General features: G+C 41.9%; 1 protein-coding gene across 1 annotated transcript; it reads left to right on the top strand.

Annotated features, from left to right (window-relative positions):
- Nucleotides 1-263: 263 nt before the first annotated feature.
- On the top strand, nucleotides 264-1,229 carry LOC101424458 (olfactory receptor 13A1-like). The gene has a single exon (XM_004476703.1). The coding sequence runs from the start codon at nucleotides 264-266 to the stop codon at nucleotides 1,227-1,229; it is 966 nt and encodes a 321-aa protein (XP_004476760.1).
- The last annotated feature ends 10,434 nt before the right edge of the window (nucleotides 1,230-11,663 follow it).

Genomic DNA, 11,663 nt, shown 5'->3' with positions numbered 1-11,663 from the left:
GTCTAGGGGAGACAGATTTTCAAGGTCAAAATTAAAGGAAAAGACAATGCAGGATCTGTGGTTTTCATGAAACATTGGGGTAAAGTGGTAGCTAAGGAAATAAACGGAACTTCATCAATTTAACCATTTGACTACTTCCCTTTCTGAGAGCAGGTTGGGTTCTAAAGTGGTCTCTCAAGTAACCATGGTCTGAAATGAGTATCATGTTGCCTCTACAGAGAACATCATAATTCCAAGAAGGAAAAGCCAACACCAATGCCCACATGGACCCAGGCCCAGCAGGTGTGCCTGACCAAGCAGGGAAGTACAACCAGACACTGGTCACAGAGTTTGTGCTGCAAGGCTTTTCGGAGCACCCTGAGCTGTGGCTGCCCCTGCTCACCTGCTTCCTCTCTCTCTACACAGTGGCCCTCATAGGTAATGCTTTAATCATCACTGTTGTCACTTGCAGCTCCAGCCTTCACAGCCCCATGTACTTTTTCTTGTCCAACCTGGCCACCATAGATATTGTCTGCACCTCTTCTGTGCTGCCCAAAATGCTGGTGGGCCTGGTTTCAAAGGAAAATGTCATCTCCTTCCAGGGGTGCATGACCCAGCTCTTCTTCCTTGCCTGGTCTGCATCTTCTGAGCTGCTGCTGCTCACAGTCATGGGCCTTGACCGCTATGTGGCCATCTGCCGGCCACTGCATTATGGGACCCTGATGAGCACACAGGTGTGTGGTTTGCTGGCTGTGGCTGTCTGGGCCATCTGTGCCCTTAATGCCTCTGTCCACACTGGTCTGATGACACAGCTGTCCTTCTGTGGCCCCAATGTCATCACTCACTTTTTCTGTGAGATCCCCCCACTGTTGCTGCTGTCTTGCAGTCCCACCCAGGTGAACAGCATCATGACCATCTTGGCCGATGCCTTCTTTGGAATGATCAATTTCCTGTTCACCCTTTTGTCCTATGGCTTCATTATCACCAGCATCCTGCGTATCCATTCATCAGAGGGCAAGAGGCGGGCATTCTCCACCTGCTCCTCTCACCTCATTGTGGTCTCTGTCTATTACTCAGCTGTGTTCAGTGCCTACATCAGCCCAGCCTCCAATTACAGCCCTGAGAGAAGCAAAGTGGCTGGAGTGCTGTACACGGCTCTGAGCCCCACCTTGAACCCCCTTATCTACACACTGAGGAACAAGGAGTTCAAGACATCCCTGGGGAAACTGTTTCCTCTTTGTGGGCATTAATTTCTGTTCTTCCACCCTGTGCTGTCCAAAGCCCATTTTCTGAAGACCCAGTTTATAGAAATGAAACCTAGCTATCGCATTTTTGGCAAAATCATCCTTAAATATGGATGCTGGCCAAGTTGGTGTGGCTTTGCTAAGTCAGTAGTTTAGTTAGAAATACATGGATCTGATACAGTATCCCCAGAACAGTGTCTCATGGTTTGAGCTCATAATTAATAGTGTTTTTACAGAATCATACCCAGCTCCTGAGAGGGACTCTTCCTGTGCTCTGGGAAACATTCCAGACTCTGGGTGACCCCTCAGAGAACCGTGATCACTAACATTGCCTCTCCTCATGCAGACTTCCTTGACTGTTATTACCACTTTCTTTGCACCCCAAGCTCTAACTGAGTGGGTTAACCAGCTGGCCCAGTATCAGGGTTTTAGTGGTCTCCCTATACATTTTCCCACACCATCAACTCAACCACAGGTTTTTTTCCCCCAGAATCTGCCCTCATACATTCAAAGCCAGGCCCTTTCCTCACAACATCTTCCATCATCTTCTGAGCTAAAAATACCATTTCACTCTGCCCTCTGAAGTACTTCTTAGCAGGACCTCTTGTGGCTGTGATCAGTCCAGTTGACTGTGGGATCCCTTAGATTAACACAAATCATCTACACTGGACTTCCAGCCACTGGGCCTTGACCATTAGTTATAATATGGGATGAACTGAATTTACCTGGTGAGTGCCTGGATTTGACAGGTGAGTGCACTGCTTTCCATACTTCCAGACTTGCCAGGCTGTGGACCTTGCCTATGTGACCCAGGTGTGCATCCATGTTCAGTGTGTACCCACAGACATGTGGACTCATGTTCCCTGTGTCACACAGGCATGTGGATGTGTGGTCTCTGTGTGATGCAGGCACATATATTCATTGTCCCTGGGTGACTCTGACAAGCCCCTCTTCAGTGCCCTTCTCTGAAACATGTTGGGATGATCCCTTGCACATCCAACATCCCATGTCTCCTATCCAGGGCTACTTGTGGGATCATAGGAAGCATCTTGGCCATTAGCCCAGCCCACTGACTGCCCAAGGTGGGAGCCCACCAAACAGGTTGGTGGGCTGCATTGGTTAGATCTTATGGTATCATCATGGGATTAAAGGTTTCTTGCTGAGGCTGATTGTTTGTGGTTTACTTGAGGACTGGCCCTTCCAGCCACATTCCAGCAACCAGAGCCTCATCCTGATCCATAGTGTGTATTTCATAATAGTCTCCTTCTTTCACTGTCTCTGTAGATGGGGGAAGATACACCATCATGCACATGGCCACATCTCTGCACAGGGAAGCCAGGCCAGCCCATCAGGCCTTGGTATCAGGGGCAAAACCTGTAATCCCATGGGCAGGCCTAGGACCCACCCTGCATCTGGCAACATGCTAAGTTTCACCAAGCTCCTAAGTGTCCTTGTTCACAAATCATGAAAAATATGCTGGCTCTGTCCAGGCTCTCTTTCGGTCTGTGGGGTTTTATCCCTCGTGCCTTTTTTTTTAAATTTTCATCTTATACAGCCAAGTTCACTGAGATGCTTTGAGATCCCATTCTGTACCGGGTACCAGCCAAAGACTAGGGTAAATTGTTAAGAAGCCTGTCTGGATGTACACCATTAAACCCAGGATTTCCTGTGTTCTTGTGACACAGCCAGCAGTGCTCTTAAGCCAGGGGACCCTCAGTGAGACACACACACATCCTTCATAGTTTAGATTTTGTGTAAAAAAAATTATTAAACCAACTAAAGCATTAATAAGATAGCAGTAATCTAGGATTTCAACCTGAATATACTCAACTCTCTCCAAATCTATTATGTGCACCTCTGGAAAGGAAGGGCATCAAGGTCTTTCACTGGAGGTGGGGGCAGAGAATGATGATGGGTTCCAAAAGATGATAGAGGTGTGAAAGGTTTGAACAGCTGGGTTCTGGATATTTCTCTATCAGAAAAAGCATAATATAACATTATAATGGCAGTAAAAACAACTGCTTATTGAGTCTTACTCCCACTGAGTGTCGTGCTTCTAAATGATCTGCACTTACTTCTGCACTGACCCTAACAACTTCGTTGTGGTATAGACACAACAGCCTCACATGTTTACAGAGTCTGCTCACTTTCCCTACTTGGTCCACTCCCTCTACCAATTTCCCCTTCCCTCTCTTCTTCCTGCAAATGTACATTGCATGCCCAGCAAGTACGATGCCTTCTGCTGGATAATGGTTAAGCAATCTAGATATAACCCCCACCCTCAATTTTAAAAAAAGTTGTCTTTTTAAACTGTAACTACTATGAAAATATCCGTACATTTTTATGTACCCTGTATAACTCCCTGGCACTGAGGAATTACTACAAAGCACCACCTGATAATGTAACTAGAAAAAGACCTTAAATAAAAGGGTCAACTCAAACCAGCAGAATATCTCAGCCTGAATGTAATGTAAGGTGTTAAAAACTGCTTTCTGACCTCAAATAAAAGGGGAAAATGGAAAGGACAAATGAGTTTATATGGCTATGAGTCTCCAAAAAGAGCCAGGAGGTTATCAGAAGGGTTGCCCTTATGCATACCTGAGCAGACTCTCAGAGACAGATAAAGTTGATACAACCCTAGGTATTGGTTCTTCTAAGGACTACAGAGACCCACAGGTCCTATGGTCATGGCAGGTGGAGTTCAGTGCCATCTCAGTTGGCCGTAATTTGGAGTTTGTGTTTCTGTGTGATGGAGCTGGACTCAGATGTGATCTTTGTCCACAAGTTTCTCCCATTACTTTTACCAGAACTGTAGTTGTTGCTGGGGTTTAATATATACCCAGAGGACCTGAATCTCTGGACTGACCATGTGATAGCCAGGCCCTGAGCCTCAACAGACTTGCAACTCCTCCACTCTGGTTTATTGGACTTACTCCACTCAGCTAACATGGAGGTGAAGAAGGTCAACTACCACACCAGGGAGCCAAGAGTGCCTACAACTGAAAGCAGGAGAATTGCATCCAGCTTCCATGTGGAATCTAAGCCCCCTCTTGATATAGATGTGGAGTGGGCACAACCATTCTAAGGTCCAAAGGATGGAGGAATAGAGTATGGATTAGACTGGACTTACTGATATTCTATTCATGAACTATTGTGATTACTAATCAAAGAAAATGTGGCATTGGTGTGGAGAAAGTGGCCTTGGTGGCTGCTGGGGATAGGGAGTGGGAGGAAGAGATGTGATGTGGGACATTTTTGGGATTTGGAGTTGTCCTGGGTGGTGCTGCAGGGACAGTTAGTGGACACTGTATGTCCTCCCATGGCCCACTGGGTGTACTGTGGGAGAGTGAGGGTTATGATGTGGACCATTGACCATGAGGTGCAGCAGTGCTCAGAGATGTATTCACCAAATGCAATGAATGTCTCATGATGATTGAGGAGCCTGTTGTTATGGGGGGAGGAGTGGTTTGAGGGGGTGGGGGGTATATGGGGACCTCATTTTTTTAATGTAACATTAGAAAATAAAGAAAAAATTTAAAAAAACAAAAAAATGAAGTGGTTATATAGGAGGATAAAAAAAAAAGAGTCAATGCCATGACTTCAGTATTTTGAAAAAAGAATGAATTTTATTGTGTGGTAGCCAGGCAAGAAGATAGGGGTCAAGGTTCAAATCTGTCTCTCTGACTTTACATTTTGGGTAAGTTTTCTGTGACTGGCACAGGGGGAGTTGGGGATTGTGAGATGTTCAGTTTAGCAAATTTTTCTTAGCTCTGCTCAAATTACATGGTCAAGTGAGGGGAGATTTCTGTGAAAGCACAAAAGTGGGTAAGCAGGTGGGCATCATGCTGACTCATTGTCTTTAGCATGACATCTATAGCATGATGGATGGGCTTAGATTTATCAGGACAGACACCATTAGGTTACAGGGAGGCTTTTTTTTCTTTTCTTTTCCTGAGTTTGGATAAGTAGGAGAAGGTGGAGCCACAGATTCCTAAAGAGTCTTTCCTGGAATTGTTGAAACCTTTCCAACAACTACTCTGTTTATTTACATGAAGATGCAAAAGGTAAATTGTGTTGATTTTATAGCAACTCAGTTTGCTTTAGAGCAAGGTTCAACAAACCACTCTCCCCAGGCCATATATGGCCTGTCTTCTGTTTTCCTTTGGTCTCTGAGATAAAAATGGTTTTTGTACATGAACAGTTGCATTTGATTTGAGGATAGGTAATACTGACTTTGAACATTAACTAAGTAAACTATTAGTTCTCAATAAAAATTTCTTATTAAAAGACATATATCACAAAAAGTTATACTCAACTGCTTATTAATACATTTTGAATATCAATAAAATTTATGGAAATTTTTAAAAACCTGTCTGATTTTAACATTGTGTTAAACAGGAGAATGGGTCACTGTGAATCAGTATTTTGTTCTCTATTTCACTAAAGTTAAGAAAAATACAGTTCTTTTAAATGTGAGAAGTCTGTTTTTCTAAAACAATAAAGGAAGAAAATGAGCCTAAAAAATCAATGAAGGTATTATTCTTTGTCTTCTAGACATTGATTCTTTGTCTTCTAGGCAGAATTCTCAGATGGTGTCTTAGTCAGCCAAAAGGGTGCTGATGCAAACTACCAGAAATTGGTTGTTTTTATAAAGGGTATTTATTTGGGGTAGGAGCCTACAGGTACCAGGCCATAAAGCTTAATTTACTTCCCTCACTGAAGTCTATTTGGAGCAAGATGGTTGCCAATGTCTGTGAGGATTCAGGATTCCTGGGTTCCTATGTTCCTGGAGCTTGCTTTTCTCTGGGTTCAAGGTTCCTTCTTTCCTGGAGCTGGCTTCTCTTTCTTCTGGGAGCTTACTTCCTGGGGTTCCAGCTTAAATCTTCAGCATCAAACTTCAACATCAAAACTCCAACATCAGAAAACCCCCAACTCTGCTCTTCACCATGCTTTTCATCTGTGAGTCCCCACCCACCAAGGATCATAACTAAATCCTGTCAAGGTACAGATCAGATTACAAGTATAATCCAGTATTTCTTTTTGGAATTCATCAATTATATCAAACTGCTACAGATGATTTTAAAAAGTAATTTATATCGTCTTACTAAAAGCAGATAGTCCAAGAAACATCATTTTAATAGAGAGAAAGTAAAATTTAAATTTGCATGAATATTCTGTTTTATATGAAAGCTTTTAAAATTTTATACTTAGAGAAATCTGGGACTTATCTTTGACCTTGGAAAGAGTTACAAGTGGGCTCTCATGGCCAGAGTTTCTCAGGCTTTCTTAGAACCAGGGTGTTTCTGGGAGTGGGTTCTCATGGTCATCTAGTCTTCCAGTTATGTCCTCTTTGACAGGACATCTTCCCTCATCTTTCCTATACTAACCTGCCTCAACTACCCCCTCAGAGTGTTTAGACCCTTATTCTTAAAGAGGAGGTGAAGAATGATGCTCATTCATCTGTAGCTGCTTCCTGCTGTTTATGGGGAGTAGGCCCTGCCCGACAGTGTAAAACCCTCTAGCTATTCTACTATGGCTGAGGGAAGATGGGTCCAGCACTGTGATTGAAACTGGATGAAATTGCCATGTAACTACTATCTTGTTCTGGAATGCATTAATTCTGTAAGAAATAAACTTAAAATATATGATACATGATCTTATTAAATGATAAAGAAGATGGTGATAAGCAGACCCCAAAAGGGGCCAGTCATTACATAATGGACCATGAGAAGAAGAGAGACCATGTATCTTCAGAAGCTGCATTTTCCCAAACTGTTCATGGGAAATATGACAAGCAAAATAGAGACAGTACTTAAGAAAGCCATACTTTTATCATTTGGTATGTTCATTAACTACTTAAAAATGAATTAGGTTTACAAGACTTTTAACGTGTCTAATATCCTTCTACTTATGATCTATAATAGAAAAGCTATTATCATAAACATCAAGCATGTAGGTATAGCACTTAATATTAATCAATGCACAAATGAATGCACTTTATCTTTTTAAAATCTTGTCTTACATGTCTCATTCTGTTCTGTCAAAACTATTCATTTCACATGAGAACATATCTACAGGTCATTAAACACATACTTGATATTTTCATCTTAAAGTTTTAATACATATAAACCAATTTATTTCATTTAAGTTCAATAAACCTAGGTAGATAATACCCAAGCTAAATGAAATTAAAACAATTATAGTTTATACAAGAAATTTTGTTTTTCCTTCTTTCACAGGAGGTTAAAACCTCTTCTCTGATAAAAATTTAAAATGTTGATTAACCTTAAAAGCATACTGAATGCAATGTTCTGGATTAATTACAGTGCTTAATTTGTTTCAGTCATAATTTAGAAAAGATCTTTCCATAGCTTTCAAAGTCTTTAATGACTGAAATTTGGCAATGGGATTATTAACCATCCTTATTTTAAGGCTGCTAAAAGATATTAGTTGGGGAATTACAGGAAAAATTGTGATTCTTATTTACCTAACCTAGATGATTGAGCTTAAATTTTAATTTGTTACATCTAGCCATTTCCTCATACTTCTTGCAAAGAGAAAGCCCTGGGAGTTGGGTAGCTCAAGAGTTTAGGAAAAATATTTTCTCTCTCACACTAGATTTACATTCAGATTTTTATATTGCCTTCCCATCCTGCTTAGCCTAATTTGAACTCTAGGAATACTCATTCACAAATATAAGTGCATACTTAAATTTTAATAATTTGAATGAGCTCTTTCATTTCTTAATATGATATTGATGACACAGGCTAGTAAGACAGGGAATCAATAGACAGATCTCAAACATGAACAGAATGTCCGTGTGGACATCAGCAACTTCATTGATGGCTGCTGAAAGGCCCCCCTCCCCAAGATTCTGCCTCTGAAAAGAAGACTTCCTCCAGAAGCCAGGAGAAGCCCTGGATATTCCCCAAGGGCTTTACCATTGGGCCCTCCTGAGAGACTGATGGAACAAATAAGCAATCTAAATGGTGAACAGCTGAAACTCCTCCCCTGCCATTATCAAAGGGATGGGTTAATCAGTGGTTCAAAAAGTAGGCACCAGGCCTGAGCTCACTCTCTCTCATTTGCTCTCTTGCTTGTGCACCCATTCCTGCACTCTGTGCACTACTCTTGTCATTTTTCCTCTTCCATGTGGCCAGGCAAGTAAACTTGGACATTCATAACCTGTAATGGGAAATTGTATCCTGTAAATCAGCCCACTTTATTACTTTCCAACCCCTTCCTTTACCTAGGCCCCCTGATCTGTTATTTTCTTCCATTTCTCATCTCTCCCTTCCTGAATAAATTACTGGCTTAACTCACCAAACATGCTCTTGAAATTCATTTCTGCAGCATAGTCAAAGATTCTAGATAAAATCTGGTAACATATTTGCTGCACCAGGCAGGAGTTTATTGGTGGGTGAAACTATGGCCTACAGCTTGTTTAATGCCTTCCTTTGGTTTTCTGTTTTAAATGGGTTTGCCTATGAGCCTCCACAGGAATGTACTCCCAGGAGAGAAGGGGCTGGAGCTTGGAAATTCCCTGCATCCATGCCATGTGCCCAAGCTTGTGAGATCTGACCCCTTCCTGGATGGTTGGGTCATGGGGCAATGGCTTAAATCACGGCCTTGTCAAGGCCAAGACAGAGTTTACCCAGCAGAACACCAGGTCTGTGAAGCTTCTTTTTCAAGCCCTTTTAGCAGCCAGGGTCTTTGCCCTCAGGTCTGCTTGCCATTGTCTTCTCCAGCTCTCTCCCCTCAGAGGCAGCATGGTAATGGCAGAAAGCCCTGGGGCTTGCCCTTCCCAGAAGGTCCACACCTTTGCAGGCCCTCCAGGCAAGCAGAGCTAAAATGGATCCTGTAGGAGATCCCTTCCCCAGGGGTGTCACAGGACAGTGTATCCTTGCATAATTAACATTTACCCCTGCTCTGTTACCTTCCTAATTCTTGCTACTGAATTTCTCTTTACAGGATTATGTTAGAATGCTTTGGAACATTTTAATAACTGTGAAACTGGGATAGTGCCTTTGTCTATCAAGGAAACTATTTCCTCAGGGTCCCAAAACCTGTTAACTAGAGCAATTGAGCATTTATCACTTAATGGCCTTTTGATGGCTGGCTTAACAGGGAAGTTGCCAGAGGGTATAGTTATAAAACTATGATGGCTTTAAGAACCTCTGTAAGCATAAGAAGAAGCTTTTTTGCACCTTCTCAAAGGAAGGAGCAATATTCAAGGAAGTTGCTTTATGTGGTTTGGCAGTTTCAAGTTGAAATCTATTCAACCTCTCTCCCAAGTCTAGGTGACCCTGGGAATGCTGAACAGAAGGGGTTGTATGATTTCTTGGGGAATCAGGGAGCAACCAAACATTTCCTGAGATTTAACTCAGGAACTTCTGTTTGGGTAACAGTGCATTTGGTCTTGGATCCTGTAATGGTCAGAGATGCTGAGAAGCAGAGCAATAAACTGAATGGCCTCCATTGATTGAACCAATCCTTTCAGAGAGCAGCCAAATATCCATTGAGAGGCAGACATCTCAGGCACTTTGATTTGGTGCCACTGCTCAGTCTCCCACCAATTTGGATTGGGGGCATTGATCTGATCACTGGAGGAAGCATCAGATATCCCCCAGGACCTACATCACCCACCCAGGGATGCCTGTGGTCCAGGAAAGCTCTGAAAATTTTAATTATCAGGATGCTGGGACAGAACAGCAGCTCCAAATTATGTGGAGTCATGAACATTATTCAGGCTAGGACTCTGGGATGCCATATCAGTCAACTAAAAAAGTGTTTCTTCATACTTCCTAGAACAATGGGCATGGTCTCTAGCATATGAGCAAATTCCCCATAGAAGTCTCTTCTCAGAAATAGGAAACCCTGCCTACTGCTGGTCTACATGGCCAAAGTATAGCCAAAAATAGTCCCTGTATAAGAACCTAAATTCCAGTAAAACCAGTGTAAAAAAAGAAAACATAGATCTGAGTCTGAGAAACCTCATGTTGTGTCTCCTTAAAAAGGAGAAAATATACCTCAAACTTCTCAGTTTAAATTCAGTTGTGCCTATAAAAAGTGTGAATAGTGATCAAGATAAAGAAACCTCATGTGCCATCAATTAAGATCACATAGTTCCTAGAAATGCTAAAGGTATAAAATTCTCTCTTCTGTTTTAATCTGTGCTTAACTTTGTGTTCAACTTTAAAATCTGTGTTTAACTTTGTCAGTTTTCTTGAGCCTAGGAAATCAGATTTAAGGTACACATGTTAAATATGTAACACATTACATTGGAAATGTTCAAAAAGTGTATAAAAATAAAAAAATAGACTTCAGCATTGTCAAACTCTATTCTGCTTTCAAACCAGGCCTTCAATACACTGCAGGTTGCCTCTCCATTTGAGTTATTATCTAGGTTAGTCACTGACCCCTAAAACAATAAAGGTATCTACTATATCTTGGGTTGTGCTCCTGAAGTCGATGGAAACTATGTTATAATTTCAAACTCCTGCAGCAGCCAATGATGGCTTGATACTGCCAAATGTACAATGGATATCACCTGCAGACTGGCATTGTTTCACTGTGTCAAAGCTTGCTATGCTCCAGGCCAAAGGAATACTGGAACCTACTTTCCTAGCCTCTCTCTAGGGTCAATGGTGCCATGGCTTTCTCACTGCATGAAGGACATACTAAGTGGAGCAATGATCACCAGAGTACTGTGAGTAGAACTTAAACACATTTGGCATTATGGCCTGCTCCCATGGAGAGATAATATATAAGGTATTGCAAACCTGGTGCTTAAATATTTTAATTGCAGCTCAAATAGAAACCTATGCATTGAGTAGTACATTAATTAGTATTAAGTACTGTACCTATATACTATTCTAGATATATGTCTGATGATTATGGTGATATTTCTACTAGATCATATGCAGAAAGACATGGAACCTGTTAAAAGTCCTGGCAAACATCATTTTCTGAGTAAGTAATGAACATGTCTATAAGATAAAGAAATGACCACCTTGCTTGAGAGCAGTGGAGCCAATAGCCCTTTTAATCTAAAAAGCCACTAAATTAACCTGTGGCAACCTCTCACAGTCTTCACCCCACACTGGATGAAGGATGTGCTTGAGGCCAGGGGCCACCAGTGGCTTACAGGTAGCTGGTTAATTAAATACCAGTCTCAATCACTAGAAACCCCTGAGGTGCAGATAAGGCTGTAAAGATTCTCAACCCGGCCACCCTACTACTGGTAGAGGACCCAAAGTCAGATCATAAGGGACTCTTTCTCCACTCCTGCCTTGAGACTCTAAATCAAAACTACTCAAGCAGGCCAGATTTTTTAAAATGAGCCTCTTGTGAACCCAGACATTAAATGGTTCACAGATGGAAGTTTTATTAAAGAAGGAATTAAAAGGGCAGGTTATGCAGTGGTTTCTCAATTTGAGA

This window comes from Dasypus novemcinctus, chromosome 6 (genome assembly GCF_030445035.2).
Source record: "Dasypus novemcinctus isolate mDasNov1 chromosome 6, mDasNov1.1.hap2, whole genome shotgun sequence".
NCBI lineage: Eukaryota > Metazoa > Chordata > Mammalia > Cingulata > Dasypodidae > Dasypus > Dasypus novemcinctus.
Note: the sequence above shows the minus strand (reverse complement) of the source record. Positions and strands in the feature narration are given on the sequence as shown.

Coding starts and splice junctions, on each gene's coding strand:
- LOC101424458 (XM_004476703.1), top strand. CDS start 264: ATGGACCCAGGCCCAGCAGGTGTGCCTGACCAAGCAGGGAAGTACAAC.